At 43.0% G+C, this 21,755-nt stretch overlaps 1 protein-coding gene across 1 annotated transcript in view; it reads left to right on the top strand.

Moving 5' to 3' along the window:
- Positions 1-21,755, top strand: part of LOC115007349 (tumor protein 63-like) — a 63,352-nt gene that overhangs the window by 35,370 nt on the left and 6,227 nt on the right. The window contains 8 exon segments of the mRNA XM_029430165.1: positions 893-1,150; positions 13,720-13,906; positions 15,135-15,250; positions 16,566-16,675; positions 16,757-16,881; positions 18,614-18,696; positions 20,805-20,832; positions 20,835-20,928. Coding sequence (XP_029286025.1) covers positions 893-1,150; positions 13,720-13,906; positions 15,135-15,250; positions 16,566-16,675; positions 16,757-16,881; positions 18,614-18,696; positions 20,805-20,832; positions 20,835-20,928 — 1,001 coding nt within the window.

Below are 21,755 nucleotides of genomic sequence, written 5' to 3'. Positions count from 1 at the left end.
GATCCAAGAGCAAGGCACGCCTGGGAATCTGAATAATAAAATCAGATTTGTGAGTGTTTATAACGTTGGTTCAGGGGCGTTGGACCGTAAACAGGAAACATGGTTTCTGTTACTCTGCTATAATGTGGACTTAAGGAAACCAGATCTCCACTTCCTGTTGCGAGCGTTCCACAAGTGTTGTGAGCCTTCAGCGCCGTCAGTCGTCACTTGACATCCAATATTCTGTTGCTGCGATCAATCGTCAATCAAACTTTATTTGTAAAGCATCTTTCAAACAAAGGTGCTTCAAAACTTAACATGTGAAAGAAATGTTAATAAAATGGATGAAACTAAATAGAGCAAAAGAAGTTTAAATGTTAAAACCACAGAATTATAAAACGCTACTTAAAAGCCAAACTGAAGTTTTTAGTTTGTGTTTAAAAGTATAAATATTTTAAATATATTTAATAAAAGCCTCATGAGTTTTTATACTTTATAATAATAACATTACAAACACATTTATGTGCTTATAAATATCTTAAAATCCAACAATACACGTGTTTATGATGCTATTATTAACATAGTTGTATTAACTTTATTGTTCATGATGTGAGGAATCAACGTAACATGTAAACAAGCTTACAAGGAAACAATTAAATACAATTTAAATAATTTAAATTAAAAAAAGGACACCAAGAAAGTTACAAATATATCATAAATAATAAAAGCTAATGTTCAAAACAACTTTATTATCTATTAATCAACGCTTATTACAAGGATCTTCTTATAAAGCGTCACAAAACTTAATTATCCAACAATTTATCACATTTTTCCAGCTCAAGATTGATTTTGAACTGTTTCCCTTCGTGATTAATGAAAACGTTTCTTTGTTGTTTCTCCTTCGTGTCTGCAGTCGCAGTACACAAACCTGGGGCTCCTGAACAGCATGGATCAGAGCATCCAGAACGGCGGCTCGACCTCCACCAGCCCATACAACAACGAGCATACACAGAACAACGTGACCGCCCCTTCACCCTACGCTCAGCCCAGCTCCACCTTCGACGCCCTTTCCCCCTCACCGGCCATCCCCTCCAACACAGACTACGCCGGGACCCACACCTTCGATGTGTCCTTCCAGCAGTCGAGCACAGCAAAGTCTGCCACCTGGACGGTAAGACGCTTATTTATCAGCGTTAGCAAGAGAAAATCGGACTATCCTGCAGTATAGAGCTACACATCCTGCAGTATAGAGCTACACATCCTGCAGTATAGAGCTACACATCCTGCAGTATAGAGCTGCACATCCTGCAGTATAGAGCTACACATCCTGCAGTATAGAGCTGCACATCCTGCAGTATAAAGAGCTACACATCCTGCAGTATAGAGCTACACATCCTGCAGTATAGAGCTACACATCCTGCAGTATAAAGAGCTACACATCCTGCAATATAGAGCTGCACATCCTGCAGTATAGAGCTACACATCCTGCAGTATAGAGCTACACATCCTGCAGTATAGAGCTACACATCCTGCAGTATAGAGCTACACATCCTGCAATATAGAGCTGCACATCCTGCAGTATAGAGCTGCACATCCTGCAGTATAGAGCTACACATCCTGCAGTATAGAGCTACACATCCTGCAGTATAGAGCTACACATCCTGCAGTATAGAGCTACACATCCTGCAGTATAGAGCTACACATCCTGCAATATAGAGCTGCACATCCTGCAGTATAGAGCTGCACATCCTGCAGTATAGAGCTACACATCCTGCAGTATAGAGCTACACATCCTGCAGTATAGAGCTACACATCCTGCAGTATAGAGCTACACATCCTGCAGTATAGAGCTGCACATCCTGCAGTATAGAGCTACACATCCTGCAGTATAGAGCTGCACATCCTGCAGTATAAAGAGCTACACATCCTGCAGTATAGAGCTACACATCCTGCAGTATAGAGCTACACATCCTGCAGTATAGAGCTGCACATCCTGCAGTATAGAGCTGCACATCCTGCAGTATAAAGAGCTACACATCCTGCAGTATAGAGCTACACATCCTGCAGTATAGAGCTGCACATCCTGCAGTATAAAGAGCTACACATCCTGCAGTATAGAGCTACACATCCTGCAGTATAGAGCTACACATCCTGCAGTATAGAGCTACACATCCTGCAGTATAGAGCTACACATCCTGCAGTATAAAGAGCTACACATCCTGCAGTATAGAGCTACACATCCTGCAGTATAGAGCTACACATCCTGCAGTATAGAGCTGCACATCCTGCAGTATAAAGAGCTACACATCCTGCAGTATAGAGCTACACATCCTGCAGTATAGAGCTACACATCCTGCAGTATAGAGCTACACATCCTGCAGTATAGAGCTACACATCCTGCAGACCTCCACCAAGGCCAATGGTGCATTCAGGTGCTTCTCAGTTGGTCTCATTTGTTCTTCTGTGTGTTCATGAGCTTTAAGACGTAATGTCGAAACAACATGGACGCTACAAAGAAAATGTGTTTTAGCTTAAAAAACACGTTGATATAGTTGTTGTTCCGACTTGAGAAGCCTCCTTTTTCCGATTATTCCGACAGCACATGAACGCAGCACAAATGCCCTAGTTTACAATGTTATAACAAAAGTGAAAAATAATTTGTGTAACCGCACCGTGATTCGGATGTGCTCCAAATTGTAATTGGTTCTTCCTCGGCCCATGTTACACCCTTCCACCAAGTAATCCTGCTGACAGACACACAAACGCAGCCGGAAACTGAGCGGAGGTAATAAAACCGCCCGGCCGCAAAGGTAAAAAAGGTAAAAGGTAAAAATAAATAAATCCAGCACAGCATTAATCAACATGTTATATCTTGTTTGTTCAATCAGTATATAATCCGAAGGTGTGAAAATGACTATTTCTTAGCCGGGAGCAGTTTCCAGGCAGCCAGTTAGTTTTTATAAACTCATATTCATCTTCTCATCTTCCCGTCTAACTCTCCGCAAGACGGCCAATAAGCGTACAATACTGAACTTTTCCTTTAACCAAGAATAACAAAGAAGTTTTCCAACATGTCTTATCCGTTGTCACGAGAGGTAAGTTCCTTCTCTACACACTGAGTTCACCTTTTAGACTAGACTAAACATTCTGAAGCATACGTCAGTTCTTCACAGTTATATGTGTAATCTGAGCAGGTTTGTGATGAATATTGACCCACAGAGACACAGCAGCTGTTCTTTAACATCGTATGAGGCAGTGATTTGTCAGAGTAGAGGTTGAACTCTTTATCTGATCAATCTGAGCTCCAGGCAGACTCAGGTTGCACAACTACATCTGGCAAAGAAGAATGTCACTTGAGATGAATCGCTTCAGATCAGGAGGAGAGCCGAGGCATTTCTTCCTCAGGCTCAGACATCACACGGCACCTGATGAAGAGCTGATGAGCTTCATTAATCTAAACTTAAGGCCTTCATCGGGATTAAAAGGTCTTGAATCAATCTTTCAAAAAATGACATTGGAAGAAGGATCTTTTATTTCCGACGTTGTAAATTCTTCCTCCTCTAACAACACATCAGCAGCAACACCGATGTGTTGTTTCCCTGTCGCTGCACACTGGACCACTTAACGCCATTTAACTAAGATTTCACAGCATTGCTGAAGCCAGTTCAAGGCAACGCAAGCGAGGTTCGATGTATTTTATGCAACTCTGCGAGTGTACGGTCGAGCGAGGGAGAACATTATATATATAAGTCTTACAGGTTATTCTTAGTGCCGTTAAAAACGTCTAAATCTGAGACTGCCGTCCCTCGAAGCAGAGGTGCAGAGTCTCTGTGCAAAGAGATATCTCCGTCAGTACGGACACTTTGTGACGCCAGCCTGCGACCTCAGCACACAACATTATATATTATGTATTACTATTACTTCATTTTGTTTATGGATGATAAAAGAAACAGAAATGTCCAACATGGTCCCAAAACAAACACAAGATATCAACATATAAACTAAACTAAAACAATTAAGAAAAATACTAAATACTCCCACAACAAAGAACAAGATAGAATAAGTATTTGACCCAAAGAAAGGTCTGTGTTTTTATGTAAATGTGTTTTAATAGCAGATCTTTCACATGCAAAGCAAAGACAAATGTTTTCCTTTTGCACACAAGAAGTAAACAACATAAAAAGGGCGACGCCCTCTTAGTCGACCAGCTGACATTAATATTTATTTAGTCGATTCGTCATTTTTTAAGCTTTTTTTCCAAGAAACTTATGAGCACATCTCTGGTAAACACAAGACCCTAAAAGTATTTTCCTATTCTGTTCATTTGAATCTCAGACGTGGAGATAAAGTGGATGGATGTTAAAACGCCTCCTCTCTGTTCCTGTAATGTCTCGTCATTTAGCTCGCGGCCATCCCATTCTTGTCACGTTTGCGCTCCACTTCGCTCCCAACCCGCTGAGTTCTGCAGCTCTTTGTTGATGACAGAGGTGAGCAGTTGGTCCAGGTGTGGTGATGCTCTGTGTGGCTCCATGTCGCCATGCGATGCTCCGTAAAGCTGCACAACCAGCTCCTCCTGCTCTGTCATTATGCATGACAGAGCCGAGGGACAGCTGTTGCATCACCTGCTCTGTTGTTTATGTGTCTGCAGAAGACGCACAACTTCAGTGTATTAATGCACCCTGGCGGACATCGGAGGTGACGGAGGTGTCACCCTCACACAGTCTGGCCCCAGTGTGTGTGACAGGTTGCAGATTACATAACTCGCATTACGATATAGTTCTTGTGAATGGCGTCGTGTCAAAAACTCCCATTGAGAGGTGAAACATTCTGAAAATGAATGAATATTTGGTCGTTATGATCCGGACTGAAGCTGGTTCAGAGGTTTAACTCAGGAAGTGGAAAATAAAAGTAATGTATAAGATTTATTTTTTACTCAGAGCTTCTTTAAAGTGAGGCTGAATGTAAATGTTCATTAAAATGTTTAATCAGTGTAACTAAAAGTCTTCACTGTCAGATTTGCCCAAAGGGACTTTTGAAAATACCTGCTGAGTTTAATGCAGTGAATTTAACGCAGCGTGCCTTCCAGGCTGAACTCAGGGAGTGCTGGCCCAGCTCACCTTATTCCTCTCGGGCCACGCCACCCCAACTGTGGGATTGTGACATTTACCCAATTCCCACACTTGCCTCACTCATCCCTCTCATTTTCACAGTCCAAAAACAAAAGTGTTTGTCTGATGTGCAACTGTGAGGAAGTTAACAGCGTGTGGTGTGAGCGGCACGCCCCGAGCCTGAGACGCGTCCCCGTCACAGACACATGCAGCGTCCCACAGTCACAACACATGATGCAAGACTGGTTTGATTGGTCTGACTGCACAGGGGATTGTTGCTTATTACTGCTGGTACTTCAGATTTACTCGTTTAAGTAACAACTATCAACTCAAAATAAACAGAAAAGGACGAGATTTCTCATATTTGCTCAACATTGTTCTACGTGAAGTCTGATAATACCGGCAACAAAACAATAATGAGTTAAAAAGATATGAAATAAAATAAAGATATGAATAGATATGACCTGCGTCCAACATTTACGACGCTATTAACTGATCCAAATCATTTGTCACAAATAAGTCTCAAGTCTTTGCACTTAAACCTCAAATCAAGACTAAAAAGTTCCAAATTAAGATAAAAAGTTCCAAATTAAGATAAAAAGTTCCAAATTAAGATAAAAAGTTCCAAATTAAGATAAAAAGTTCCAAATTAAGATGAAAAAGTTCCAAATTAAGATGAAAAAGTTCCAAATTAAGATAAAAAGAGTCCTAAACAAGTCGTAATGTGCTCTTCTCTAAATGTAACGCCATTTTTCGACCCGCATGTTTTCCAAACTGCAACTCATTTTTCGTTTAGTTTTTTGTACGTAACTTATCTTTAGGATATTTTTTCCAGCTGGCGCTCAATAACGTAACGTTAGTGCTTCATGATCCTCTCCTGCAGCTGGATGCTGTCGGGAATTAATAATGTTCACACTTTTTAAAGAACATAGTTTTAGATCTTTGAAGATATGAAGTCAAAAGGTTGAAGTCCAAGTGAAGCAGCAAATGTTTTTGGATTTGTTGAGTGTAACGTGATCAACTGCGTGACTCGAGTCGACACTTCTGTTATTAATGATCTCTGCAGGATTCATTCAGTTCACGGACGACACAACGTTCTTTGCTTCCTGCTTTCTTCTCACAGAAGTTCCTCTGAACAGTGAACAACACATTCATCCGGCAGTGTTTCTCATTTAGTGGCCAACGTCCCGTAATGTGGTCCCAGTATCTGGCAGCGAGCCACTGAAGATGTCACCACCACGGCTTCACAGATCTGCTCCTTCTTTTCTTTTTTTTGAAGGCCTGCGGGATCTTCCACAGGATTTAGTGGACTGTGTGTACTGAGCTTTTTGATGACTGTTCTTATGGAGACACACCTAATCCCCAACCCACACCTTAACCTCTTCCTGTCTAGGATGACTGTGACACACACACACACACACACACACACACACACACACACACACACACACACACACACACACACACACACACACACACACACAGAGGTGCAACATTTCCCAGAACTGCACCCACATTGTTTCCTTGTTGGCACTCCCAGAGTGTGAATTGTACAATCTTCCGATCTTCCAGTATGTTGTTTAACGTCTGCAGTCTGTGGATGATATTATTATATATTATTATATATTATATATATATATTAATCTACAGCGTCTCCATTAAAGCACTGATGATGGTTAGGAAATGGTATGGTCCACTGTAGGGGTGTCTTACAAGATACTTCCAGGCACGAATATTGGAAATATAATATTTAACTATGATTACAGGTACAGGTTTGTACCTCCTTCAGGACGGGGGGGGCCGTGTCTCAATTAGCTCCCAATCCCCCCCCTCAGATGGAACTCTTTGACTCTTCAAACACAGGTCAAATGAATTAGAGCCGTTTTACTTTCTTTTCTTTACTAAATTAATGGAGTGTGGCAAATGAGGCGGCTATTGTGTGTCTGAAGATTGGTCGTGTTTGCCGTGCGTATTACCTGCCACCACATCGGGGGAGGAATGTCACGGGTCGGGCTATCACCGGGCCGCTGCAGAGCTGCAGGGATTACAGTAATGGATTGAGGGCCTGTAGATAATACGTGTGTAAATACTGCGTGCCTCTTTCCTGAACCCTGTGCTCTCGGAGTGGGGCTCTGTCTTTTTGAGAGCGGTTAAGCTTGATGGTTGCATCTCACATTGCGCCGCAGGAGGAGGAGGAAGAGAGGCCTCCAATGCTCAAAGAGAAGAGTGTTCCAGCGAAAGGCAGCAAGACACAGCTTGTCCCGGGAACATCTGCGGGCCCGTCCCACGCCTCACGAGATGGGGCTGAGACTTGTTTGTGTCAAGAAGCTTGTCCCGACTCGCCCGACTCGGGGAGCGAGACAAGCCCTAAAAGCTACAGATGGGAAAAGGTGGAGGGGAATTTTTTTTAAAGGCAGAGTTTTTATGTTTTTTATGATCTGGGTGATGGGATGTCTTCATAATGGTTGTGGAAAGCCCATTCTCTTGCAGTTTAGATTACAGGATTCTTCTTTATTAAACAAGCCTTGTTTCAGAGACTGCAGCAGAAAACATTCAAAGAATCAAATCTTTGTATGAAGTTTAGAAACACACAAACCTGTTGGCGGCTTCAAAGCTTCCTCAAACAAACCGCCTTAATGAACGACTGCAGTGATTTAAATCAGGGTTTTTTGGAAGAACACAATCTTTTGGGTTTAATGCTCTGAACTCGGCTGACGTCCCAAATGACAGATGCATATTTGACTCTTTCAGCGCCGGCCACACAAACATGACAGCACATGTCAGCGTACAGGTTTGGCCTCAGGACAGGTGTCATCACTCAGCGTGGTCAAGACGGCTGCTGAACTCTACAACATAACAATGTTTGTTTTTAAAGACTCAAACAGAGACAAAGATCCTCTAAAACTTTACATTTTCACGCCAGAGTTTCCTCCAAGAAGCAGGTGTTTTACTTCTGTTTCAAAGGAAAGAGGAGAGTTGCGTTATTGTTGAATTAAACAGGTTTGGGAGAAGCTCCGGGCAGGACACGACATGTCAGGTATGAAGAAGACAAGACCAGAGGCGCCAAACTGTGCTTGTTTAAGGCCTGATGTTTGTCAGGACTTGACTTCTGCATGCGCCCGCAGCGCCTGTCAGGGAGAGAGGAACGCTACAGCTGTGGGCCTGCCCCAACCTGCGCCGCACGGGAAGTGTGTGTGTGTGTGTGTGTGTGTGTGTGTGTGTGTGTGTGTGTGTGTGTGTGTGTGTGTGTGTTAGAAAGTAATTGCACACATGCATCACTGTACAGAACAAATTGTATGTTGCAGATTATCATAAGAACATATTTTCATTATTACAGCAGCTTACGAGCTCATCTTCTGCGTCCTGAGTCGTTCAGCAGCAGAAGGTCGTGTTTGTAGACGCTGCCACTTAAGGTCAAACTTCGTTTTCTTTTTTCACTTCCAAAAACACAGGAGCAAAATATAGTTTATAGTTGTTGAGCCTCTTTGTGTTTCGTGTCATGGTTTCTTTGCAGTTATTGTTTTGTCTATGGTGGTTTTGCCCCTTTTTGTAGTCATTTTGTGTCTCTTGTGGTCATTTTGTGTCTCTTGTAGTCATTTTGTGTCTCTTTGTGGTCATTTTGTGTCTCTTTGTAGGTCATTTTGTGTCTTTGTAGTCATTTTGTGTCTTTGTGGTCATTTTGTGTCTCTTTGTGGTCATTTTGTGTCTCTTTGTAGTCATTTTGTGTCTTTGTAGTCATTTTGTGTCTCTTTGTGGTCATTTTGTGTCTTTGTAGTCATTTTGTGTCATTTTGTGTCTCTTTGTAGTCATTTTGTGTGTCTTTGTAGTCATTTTGTGTGTCTTTGTAGTCATTTTGTGTGTCTTTGTAGTCATTTTGTGTCTCTTTGGAGTCATTTTGTGTGCTCTTTGTAGTCATTTTGTGTGTCTTTGTAGTCATTTTGTGTCTTTGTGGTCATTTTGTGTCTCTTTGTAGTCATTTTGTGTGTCTTTGTAGTCATTTTGTGTCTTTGTGGTCATTTTGTGTCTCTTTGTAGTCATTTTGTGTCGTCTTTGTAGTCATTTTGTGGTCTTTGTGGTCATTTTGTGTCTCTTTGTGGTCATTTTGTGTCTCTTTGTAGTCATTTGTGTCTCTTTGTAGTCATTTTGTGTCTCTTTGTGGTCATTTTGTGTCTCTTTGTAGTCATTGTGTGTCTCTTTGTAGTCATTCTGTGTCTCTTTGTAGTAATTTGTGTCTCTTTGTAGTCATTGTGTGTCTCTTTGTAGTAATTTGTGTCTCTTTGTAGTCATTTTGTGTCTCTTTGTAGTAATTTTGTGTCTCTTTTAGTCATTTGTCATTGTGTGTCTTTGTAGTCATTTTGTGTGCTTTGGTAGGTCATTTTGGTGTCTTGTGTCAATTTTGTGTCTCTTTGTAGTCATTTTTGTGTCTTTTGTAGTCATTTTGTGTCTCTTTGTGGTCATTTTGTGTCTCTTTGTAGTCATTTTGTGTCTTTGTAGTCATTTTGTGTCTCTTTGTGGTCATTTTGTGTCTCTTTGTAGTCATTTTGTGTCTCTTTGTAGTCTGTTATGTGTCTCTTTGTAAGTCATTATGTTATCTTTGTAGTCATTGTGTGTCTTTGGTAGTCATTCTGTGTCTTTGTAGTCATTCTGTGTCTCTTTAGTAATTTTGATGTCTCTTTGTAAGCATTGTGTGTCTCTTTGTAGTAATTTTGTGTCGCTTTTGTAGTAATTTTGTGTCTCTTTGTAGTAATTTTGTGTCTCTTTGTAGTCATTGTGTGTCTCTTTGTAGTAATTTTGTGTCTCTTTGTAGTCATTATGTGTCTCTTTGTAGTCATTTTGTGTCTCTTTTTAGTCATTTTGTGTTCTTTTTATTTTGTGTCTCTTTGTAGTCATTTTGTGTCTCTTTTTAGTCATTTTGTTTCTCTTTGTAGTCATTCTGTGTCTCTTTGTAGTCATTTTGTGTCTCTTTGTAGTCATTTTGTGTCTCTTTTTAGTCATTTTGTGTCTCTTTTTAGTCATTTTGTGTCTCTTTGTAATAATTTTGTGTCTCTTTGTAGTCATTCTGTGTCTCTTTGTAGTCATTTTGTGTCTCTTTTTAGTCACTTTGTGTCTCTTTGTAATAATTTTGTGTCTCTTTGTAGTCATTCTGTGTCTCTTTGTAGTCATTATGTGTCTCTTTGTAGTCATTTGTGTCTCTTTGTAGTCATTATGTGTCTCTTTGTAGTCAGTCTGTGTCTCTGTGTAGTCATTTTGTGTCTCTTTGTATTCATTGTGTGTCTCTTTGTAGTCGTTTTGTGTCTCTTTGTAGTCATTTTGTGTTTCTTTGTAGTCGTTTTGTGTCTCTTTGTAGTCGTTCTTTGTAGTCGTTTTGTGTCTCTTTGTAGTCGTTTTGTGTCTCTTTGTAGTCATTTTGTGTCTCTTTCTAGTCATTTTGTGTTTCTTTGTAGTCATTTTGTGTCTCTAGTCATTTTGTGTTTCTTTGTAGTCGTTTTGTGTCTCTTTGTAGTCGTTTTGTGACTCTTTGTAGTCGTTTTGTGACTCTTTGTAGTCATTTTGTGTCTCTTTGTAGTCATTTTGTGTCTCTTTGTAGTCATTTTGTGTTTCTTTGTAGTCGTTTTGTGTCTCTTTGTAGTCGTTCTTTGTAGTCGTTTTGTGTCTCTTTGTAGTCGTTTTGTGTCTCTTTGTAGTCATTTTGTGTTTCTTTGTAGTCATTTTGTGTCTCTAGTCATTTTGTGTTTCTTTGTAGTCGTTTTGTGTCTCTTTGTAGTCGTTTTTGTGACTCTTTGTAGTCGTTTTGTGTCTCTTTGTAGTCGTCTTTTGTCTCTTTGTGCGTCCTTGGGGTAATTTTGCCCCGTCGTGAGTCTTTGTGTCTCTTTGTAATTGTTTTGGTCTTTTTGTAGTTATTCTTTGTCTATGGTAGTTTTGCCACATTATGTAGTTTTTTGTGTATCTTGAGTCTCTTCCTGGTTGGTACGAGTCTCTTTGAGTGACATTTTGTAAGAGGGCCTGACACTTTGGGCTCCTGTGCCCGGTCAGTAATCCCCCCCATGCACATGTGCCAGTTGAAAGCGATGCGTCACGTGTGCGTCTTCTTGCACAGAAAAGTTTTTCTTTCAAACGCTGGTGATTAAGCAGCTCTGTATTGTGCGCCGTGTGTTCCTTTGGCTGTGCAATTCACATTGTGACCAATGAAAGGCTCATAATTACATGTTAACACCTGAGCACCGCGCCCTGTGTGAGCCACCGAATCCCATCAGTCAACCGGCTGTCCTCCACCCTCCGCACTGTGAGCTTTAGCCAGTCGCTGCTTTCAGCCGTCAGCAGCAGCTCCTGCTCTCACTGCTGAGCAAACACAGCAGCAGCACATAGTTGTGTGTGAGCTCAAAGTTTGTACCTCCAGGGCTGGGATGGTCCTCTGGTGTGTGTGTGTGTGTGTGTGTGTGTGTGTGTGTGTGTGTGTGTGTGTGTGTGTGTGTGTGTGTGTTGTGTGTGTTGTGTGTGTGTGTGTCTGTGTGTGTGTGTGTGTGGATATGATCTGAACAAACTTTCTGCCTCCATCATCTCTGATTAGATCTGAGTTGTGTTGTTTTCGCCTTCAGCTACACCAAACCACCCCGTAATTATTCCAAACACTACGTACTGACCCTTTACACAGCGACACGTCTCTCTTTCTCTTTTGCTCTTTCCACCCGTCTCTCTGCGTGGCTTCTTCACCTCATTTAGCTGACTGACAGGGGCGTACGGGGGGTATCAGGTTAGGAGCGAGGCGACAACTACAACCATTCATCTTCCACTTTTCTCTTTGCTTTCTTTTTAGAAAAAGCTGCTTTGATTTTAAGGGAGAATCAGTTCAGACGTTGTGTTGACGTACATGCACACTTTGATTTTATTACACTGTCTTACTGTCAGCTGCAACTAAAGATTATTCTCATTATCCATCAATGGTTTGGTTTATAAAATAGTCTAAAGTTTGTCTTTAAATGTCCTGTTTTGTCACTTTAATGTATAAAACAGAAAAGCAGCAAATCTTCACATTTGAGGCTGAAAACATCTTTTTAAAGACGTTTCTGCATGAAAACTTTTCAAGATGAACCGATTATGGCGATTATTTTTCATTTAATATGATGTGAAGTTAACGTGAGTTTAGTGAGTGATAATGTGCGGAGCTGAGAAGCGGCTGTTTTGGGTTCGTCCTGATGAAAGGCGGAGTCGTGCCCGGGGAGGAGATGTCCGTGCCAAGCTTGTGAAACATGTAAAGTGCAGCAGACAGGTACTGGGACGAGATCCTCTTTTCGTTGGAAGCAAACTTAATCAAGGTGGAATCTTTTTTTATGTTGCATTGTTCTGGAACAGCCCCGAGCGGCTTTCACAATGATCTTCAGCCCCCCCCCCCCCCCCCCCCCCCCCCGTGTGTCCTGCACACAGAGGACTCTAAGCTGCGCACACAGCCGTGACTTGAATGGTTTGTTTACACAGTTGCTTTCTGCCCATTAGTAACAATTCAGTCTTTGTGATGTTTCAGTGCGGATCAGGCTTCACAGAGCCGACCAGCATCTCTCAGACCTGCGACGTGAACAAGCCGCACTTTGTAAAGTAGTGGAGAAAAGATTTATGGAAACAGCAAAGTGTAATAAAACGTCCTCAATTATAAATCGCTTGAGGTGCTTTTTGTTTTTGTTGATGACAAACAGCTGAATGCATTCTACACATTTCAAGCGTTTGCTTACAAACCGCTTTGTAGTTCAGACTTTAACAGTTCGTTTGACTTCTGTGGGATTTCATACATCTTTGGAAATGAACATAATATGCAACTGAAATAATATACATAATATAAAAGACGAAAGTGAAATAGAAACATTTAGAGACACTTTAATGCAGGGGTGTCAAACATGCAGGATGACTTTGCAAAGTGTAGAAATGTGTTGTTTTGATCATTTGCGCCTGAACTAAAAGAGTTTGACCCCCCCTGCTCTAATGTGTCTGAGAGAAAAGCTTGTTCACATTTAAAGATAGATATTATACTTTAAACAGGAAACTTTAAGCAAAGACTTCCAAAGACCTGCTGATTAGTGACCTCCTGCTGGGGGGGTGGGGGGGGGGGTGTGTGTGGAGTGTGGGGGGGGGGTGTGTGTCAGTTTTGTTCTGCCTATTAGTAAAAATACCTTGAATTTGATCCATTTCGTGAGCAAACATCACACTTTGGCACCAGGTGATCATTCCTGCACAAAACTGAGTCATTAACATGCAGCCCCAGAAGAAGAAGCTCTGCTCTGTGTGATGAGTGAACCCCCCCCCCCCCCCCCCCCCCCCCCCCAAAGATGAAAGCCAGTCCTGTGAGTTTAATTGCTGCTGGAGGGGTCCGTTTTATGGCGCTCCTCCACGGAAGTCCCAGAGGCTCTCGTGAGACATCTTTGAGGTTTCCCCAACACACACTCGTAGCCCCAGAACGTGTGTGTGTTTCTTTAAGTAGGCCATAATCACAGTCTTGTCTTTAACCCCTTTTTTTATGCTTCGGGGGAAACCAGAAGTGCACAGTCCAGGCAGCAGGTGTTACAGAGGTCGATACATGTACAAATATTGTGACTTTATCTGCGTTTGTTGTTTCATCTTTTTCCTCTTGTGTGTTCTCTTCCAGTACTCGACAGACCTGAAGAAGTTATACTGCCAAATCGCCAAGACATGTCCCATTCAGATCAAAGTCCTGACCAACCCCCCGCAGGGCGCCGTCATCAGAGCCATGCCCGTTTACAAGAAAGCCGAACATGTGACCGAAGTGGTGAAGCGCTGCCCGAACCACGAGCTGAGCCGCGAGTTCAACGACGGTAAGAAACTAAATCATCGCTCATGTTTCAGTAATTATTCTATAAGTTCTGACTCTAGTAAAAGTAGAAATTACACTAAAAAGACGCCGGTGTAAAGAGGGTATAGGGATAGTAGAGATAGGAGAGAGATATAATAAAGAGATATTGAGAGAGAGAGAGAGAGAGAGAGAGAGAGAGAGAGAGAGAGAGAAAGAGAGAGGGAGAGAGAGAGAAGAAAGAGAGAGGGAGAGAGAGAGAGGAGAGAGAGAGAGAGAGAGGGAGGAGAGAGAGAAGAAAGAGAGAGAGAAGAGAGAAAGAGGGAGAGAGAGGGAGGAGAGAGAGAAAGAGAGGAGAAAGAGAGAGAGAGAGAGAGAGAGACAGGGAGGGAGAGAGAAGAAAGAGAGGGAGAGAGAAGAAAGAGAGAGAGACAAGAAAGAGAGAGAGAGGGAGAGAGGGAAGGGGATAAAGAGAGAAAGAGAGAGAGAAGAGAAAGAGAGAGATAGGAGAGAGGAGAGATCTTCTCTCTTTCTTCTTCTTCTAAATAAAGAAAGAAGAGAGAAAGAGAGAAGGAATATCTCATCCCCTCTCTCTCTCCCTCTTCCTCTTCTCTATTCTCTCTTCTCTCTCGTTCTCTCTCCTTCTCTCCCTCTCTCTCCTCTCTCCTATCTCTCGCCTCTCTCCCTCTCTCTCTATATGTAACTGTTTTGAGGTACTTGTATTGTATACACTTCTACTCTACGACATTCATCTGACAGCTTTAGTTACTTTACAGATTCAGATTATTAGTAAATATAAAATATAAACTATGATATATTATTAAGGTAAAATCTAATTTAAATTGGCTCCACATTTAACCAACACATTAATGGCATCAATAGTGATAATCCAGTGTAATATATATGATTCTGAAATGACTCACAATAAGCACTTTTGGTATGTTATGTCTATATAAAGTCTGGCAGGACTTTTACTTCTAACAGAGTACTTTTACAATGTAGTGTTACTACTTTTACTATATCAGTTTTGTATCTCTCATGTATATATTTTAATGTGCAGCCAAGGTGAAATACTTTGTGTACTGCTGAGTAGTATAGTACTGCAGCACGATCATGATCATCATACAAAGTACAGTATTTACCCTGAGTAGTGGAGTAGTAGTACAAAGTAGAAATACTCCAGTAAAGTACAAGTACTTAGTTACTCCCCCCCCGGTAAGCATGTTTGATGACCCGCCCCGTGTTGCTTCCAGGTCAGATCGCTCCTCCGAGCCACCTGATCCGCGTGGAGGGGAACAACCACGCCCAGTATGTGGAGGACTCCATCACTGGGAGACAGAGCGTCTTAGTTCCTTACGAACCTCCACAGGTGAGCTGACACTTCACCTCCTCCACCTGCAGCCCCTCAGTGTGTGAGCTGCAGCCCCTCAGTGTGTGAGCTGCAGCCCCTCAGTGTGCGAGCTGCAGCCCCTCAGTGTGCGAGCTGCAGCCCCTCAGTGTGCGAGCTGAAGCCCCTCAGTGTGCGAGCTGCAGCCCCTCAGTGTGCGAGCTGCAGCCCCTCAGTGTGTGAGCTGCAGCCCCTCAGTGTGTGAGCTGCAGCCCCTCAGTGTGTGAGCTGCAGCCCCTCAGTGTGCGAGCTGAAGCCCCTCAGTGTGCGAGCTGAAGCCCCTCAGTGTGCGAGCTGCAGCCCCTCAGTGTGCGAGCTGAAGCCCCTCAGTGTGTGAGCTGAAGCCCCTCAGTGTGTGAGCTGCAGCCCCTCAGTGTGTGAGCTGAAGCCCCTCAGTGTGCGAGCTGAAGCCCCTCAGTGTGTGAGCTGCAGCCCCTCAGTGTGTGAGCTGAAGCCCCTCAGTGTGCGAGCTGCAGCCCCTCAGTGTGTGAGCTGCAGCCCCTCAGTGTGTGAGCTGAAGCCCCTCAGTGTGTGAGCTGCAGCCCCTCAGTGTGTGAGCTGAAGCCCCTCAGTGTGTGAGCTGCAGCCCCTCAGTGTGTGAGCTGAAGCCCCTCAGTGTGTGAGCTGTGAGCTGCAGCCCCTCAGTGTGTGAGCTGCAGCCCCTCAGTGTGTGAGCTGTGAGCTGCAGCCCCTCAGTGTGTGAGCTGCAGCCCCCTCAGTGTGTGAGCTGCAGCCCCTCAGTGTGTGAGCTGTGAGCTGCAGCCCCTCAGTGTGTGAGCTGAAGCCCCTCAGTGTGTGAGCTGTGAGCTGCAGCCCCTCAGTGTGTGAGCTGAAGCCCCTCAGTGTGTGAGCTGTGAGCTGCAGCCCCTCAGTGTGTGAGCTGCAGCCCCTCAGTGTGTGAGCTGCAGCCCCTCAGTGTGTGAGCTGAAGCCCCTCAGTGTACAAAATAGAAAATGTGTATAAGGAACATAAATATACAAAATATAATAACAATTAGGTGACAAGTTACGATAAACAAGGTTAATCATTCAGAAATAAATATTAGGTAAGTCACCATTAAGAGAGGATATAATTAAAAGCCGCGCTGCATTAGCTGATGATCATTTGAAGTTTTTACTCGTCTTTAAAGTTGTCCTGGGGCAACGAAGGAATCGTGTTTTCCTCGCCTGAAATCACAGATTCATATTTTAGATTTATGTGATGACAGAAAGTGAAAGAGAAACTAAAGTTGTAAATGTATTGTATGTATTATCTTCTGTGCGTGTCACTCAGCGTCCGTGTTGTCCTCCTCTCTCAGGTGGGAACAGAATTTACCACAATTTTGTACAACTTCATGTGCAACTCGAGCTGCGTGGGGGGGATGAACCGGCGCCCGATTCTCATCATCGTGACTCTGGAGACCAGAGAGTAAGAAACTTCATCATCCCGCCTGTCGCGCCTCCAGATCAGCAGCTGGATTGTGTCTCACCCGCTGTCTTTTCCTCCCAGTGGTCAGGTATTAGGCCGCCGGTGCTTCGAGGCCAGGATCTGCGCCTGCCCGGGCCGAGACAGGAAGGCAGACGAGGACAGCATCCGCAAGCAGCATGTAACGGACGCCACAAAGAGCAGTGATGGTACGACTCACACTCTCACACTCACACACTCACACACTCACACACTCACACACTCACTCACACACTCACACAGTCACACAGTCACACACTCACACACACACACACTCTCACACTCACACACTCTCACACTCACACACTCACACACTCACACTCACACTCACACACTCTCACACTCACACACTCACACACTCACACTCACACACGCTACCCAACACTGGCACACACGCCACACACTCACACACGCACACACACGGCTCACACGCGCACCACTCGTCACACACGTCCGGCACACGCACACACGCACACACGCACACACTCACTCACACACTCACACAGTCACACAGTCACACACTCACACACTCACACACTCACACTCTCACACGGCTCACACTCTCACACTCACACACTCACACACTCACACACGCACGCACACACTCACACAGGCACACAGGCACACGCGCACACGCGCACACCACACACGCACACGCACACAGCACACGCACACACGCACCCCACGCACCACACCTCACAGCACAACGCTCACACACACACGCGCACACGCACACACGCGCACACTCACACTCACACACACACAACACAAAAACACACACGCTCACACTCTCACACAACACACTCACACTCACACAACACTCACACACTCACACTCACACACTCTCACACTCACACACTCTCACACTCACACACTCTCACACTCACACACTCTCACACTCACACACTCTCACACTCACACACACAAACAACAACACACAACTCACACGCTAAAAGTCACACACCACACATCACACTCACACACTCTCACACTCACACACTCTCACACTCACACACTCTCACACTCACACTCACACACACACACACACACACACACTCACACTCACACACTCTCACACTCACACTACCACACACACACAACACACACACACACTCACAACTCACACACTCTCACACTCACACACTCTCACACTCACACACTCTCACACTCACACTCACACACACACACATACACACTCACACTCTCACACTCACACACTCTCACACTCACACTCACACACACACACACACTCACACACTCACACTCTCACACGCACACACGCTCAACGCACACGCACACACACGCTCACACACACACACGAACACACTCACACACGCGCACACTCACACACGCGCAACACAACACGCACACACGCACAACGCACACACGCAAACTCACACACGCACACGCACACACGCACACACGCACACACGCACACTAACACACGCACACACTACACACACACACGCACACACTACACACTCACCACACGCACACACGCACACGCACACACGCACACACTCACACCACACACACTCACACACTCACACACTCACACACTCACACTCACACACTCACACTCACACACACACACACACACACAACACACACACACACACTCACACACTCACACTCTCACACTCACACACTCTCACACTCACACTCACACACACTCTCACACACACACACTCACACACTCACACACTCTCACACTCACACACACACACACACTCACACACTCACACTCTCACACTCACACACTCACACACACACACTCACACACTCTCACACTCACACACTCTCACACACACACACTCACACACTCACACACTCACACACTCACACTCACACACTCACACACTCACACACTCACACTCACACACTCTTCTCTCCTCTTCGCAGGTTTCCGCCAGGTTTCCCACGGCATACAGATGTCCACCATCAAGAAGAGAAGATCGACAGACGAGGAGGTTTTTTGTTTGCCTGTAAGTGACTTTAAAACATTGTTTGTATTGTTGAGCTTCTTTTACTTTAGTATTTCCTTTTAATGCTACTTTATACTTGTACTCCATCTCAGAGGAAATATTATACTTTTCAGCTTCAGTTACTTTGCAGATTCAGATTAATACAACTAAATACAATCAACAAATATTAAGTATATAAAATAAAATAAAAATGTGAACAAGAAAAAAATAACATTTATAAAATTGATTAACAATTATTCTAAGAAATATCATAAAATAAAAATTGTGTGTATAAGTAACATACATGTAACAAAACATTTATAATAATGTCTCAAAAATACACAGTATCATGAATCATATTATTAGCAAAGACGTTTTCCCAACACGGATGATGTCTAACCAGTTCTCTCTGGCTGCGTGTTTGTCAGAATAAAATGCAGAAGGGATTTTATTTGTAAGCGGCTCCCTGAACGCACCACCAGTAGCTGGTGAAGGAAGCAGCTTCATGTGGAACACGTGGTTGGCTTATAGAAGCAAAGTGCATCCAAACATTGTTAACAGCTTTAAGAGGCAGACATGTCTGCAGCATTCACATCTACACAGCCAAAGTCTTTATGTTCAAACGTTTATCAAACATCTTCATTTTGCTTCAACAGCACCAGATCGAGCATTAACATTGAAAATGTTTCTTACAAAACGTGTAAATAATATTGTAATGCAGTTCTTTCCAATGTCCTGCAGCCCTAATTTATACATTAGTAGAAATGTTGCACAAAATGGAAGTGAAAACATAAATATTAGTAGTTTTCCCGCTAAAATCAATAAATACTTGTGATAGGTGATAGATCGCGATAGATGATCGTGATATATCGTGATAGATGATTGTGATATATCGTGATAGATGATCGTGATAGATGATTGTGATAGATGATTGTGATATATCGTGATAGATGATCGTAATAGATGATCGTGATAGATGATCGTGATATATTGTGATAGATGATCGTGATATATCGTGACTTATGATCGTGATAGATGATCTTGATATATCGTGATAGATGATTGTGATAGATGATCGTGATAGATGATCTTGATATATCGTGATAGATGATTGTGATAGATGATCGTGATAGATGATCGTGATATATTGTGATAGATGATTGTGATATATCGTGATAGATGATCGTGATATATTGTGATTTATGATCGTGATAGATGATCTTGATATATCGTGATAGATGATCGTGATAGATGATCGTGATAGATGATCGTGATAGATGATTGTGATATATCGTGATAGATGATTGTGATAGATGGACCGTGATAGATGATCGTGATAGATGATCATGATATATCGTGATAGATGATCGTGACAGAGGATTGTGATAGATGATTGTGATATATCGTGATAGATGATTGTGATATATCGTGATAGATGATCGTGATAGATGATCGTGATATATTGTGATAGATGATTGTGATATATCGTGATAGATGATTGTGATATATCGTGATAGATGATCGTGATAGATGATTGTGATAGATGATCATGATAGATGATCGTGATAGATGATCGTGATATATCGTGATAGATGATCGTGATATATCGTGATAGATGATTGTGATAGATGATCGTGATAGATGATCGTGATAGATGATCGTTGATAGATGATCATGATATATTGTGATAGATGATCGTGATATGATTGTGATAGATGATTGTGATATATCGTGATAGATGATCGTGATAGAGGATTGTGATAGATGATCGTGATAGATGATCGTGATAGATGATCGTGATAGATGATCATGATATATTGTGATAGATGATCGTGATATATGATTGTGATAGATGATTGTGATATATCGTGATAGATGATCGTGATAGAGGATTGTGATAGATGATCGTGATAGATGATCGTGATAGATGATCATGATATATTGTGATAGATGATCGTGATATATGATTGTGATAGATGATTGTGATATATCGTGATAGATGATCGTGATAGATGATCGTGATAGAGGATCGTGATAGATGATTGTGATAGATGATCGTGCCGTCACATCAGGACCAGCAGATGCTGAAAGCTGCTGTTACTGACCACCGCTCTTTCTTTCCCTCACAGATCAAAGGCCGTGAAATTTATGAGATTTTGGTAAAATCAAAGAGTCTCTGGAGCTCATGCAGTATCTGCCGCAGCACACCATCGAGTCGTACCGGCAGCAGCAGCAGAACCTCCTCCAGAAACAGTGAGTACTTCACACTCTGCGGTGCTTTAACACGACTGACATGTTGACGTGGATCAGCCCGATGAAGGCTGTGCATGAGACTTCTTCATTCTTATGTTTTGCTGGCACTGAAGCAGAGCAGCTCATTTGCTTTAAAACGTTCTCGAGTCTCGTCTGCTTCGAGGCTTCGCATCCAGTCGAGCCGTTTGTCTCTCCCCGCTCTCTCACGGGACGACAGCCAACGCTGGTGAGTCGTGACAAACGTGCCCGGCTGTGCTTTGTTAGGAGACGTTTCCAAAAGATTGCTGGTAACGCCTTTGGGTGCTTTGCCAGGTTTTTTTTTTTTGCACAATAAAATCCGTGCCTCAGCCTCATCTATTCACCTGAGCATTAATTAAAACTGTCTCGTGTTCACACACACTTTCCTCGTCCGCGCCCTTTTCACTATAAGCTATGGAAAAGAGGAGACGGCTGTAAATGATAGTTTGACGGCCCTATGGGGGTAATTACTGCTTATGTTATAGTTTCCCATTAACAGCTGGCAGGCGGCTCGCGGTGACGTAATGCTCCTCTCACATTCACTGCTTCTCACTTTGGTTAGTCGTTAATAAACGTTTAACTAAACCTCAGGTTTCAGGGTTGATTCTACATGTTTAAGTGTTAATATTAGAAGTTAATTTATATAATAATCTCTTTAAGGATGTCACGATGTAGCAGTCAATACCACGTGAAAGAACTAAACATAAACTCTTTTATTACCGTTCAGCTCATAATTCCCTCTAATATCTATTTTATATCTTTATTCAAGTTTGTTTTTACGTTTTAAAAGACGACATTGGAACAAGTCA

This window comes from Cottoperca gobio, chromosome 4, assembly GCF_900634415.1.
Source record: "Cottoperca gobio chromosome 4, fCotGob3.1, whole genome shotgun sequence".
Classification (NCBI taxonomy): domain Eukaryota; kingdom Metazoa; phylum Chordata; class Actinopteri; order Perciformes; family Bovichtidae; genus Cottoperca; species Cottoperca gobio.
Note: the sequence above shows the minus strand (reverse complement) of the source record. Positions and strands in the feature narration are given on the sequence as shown.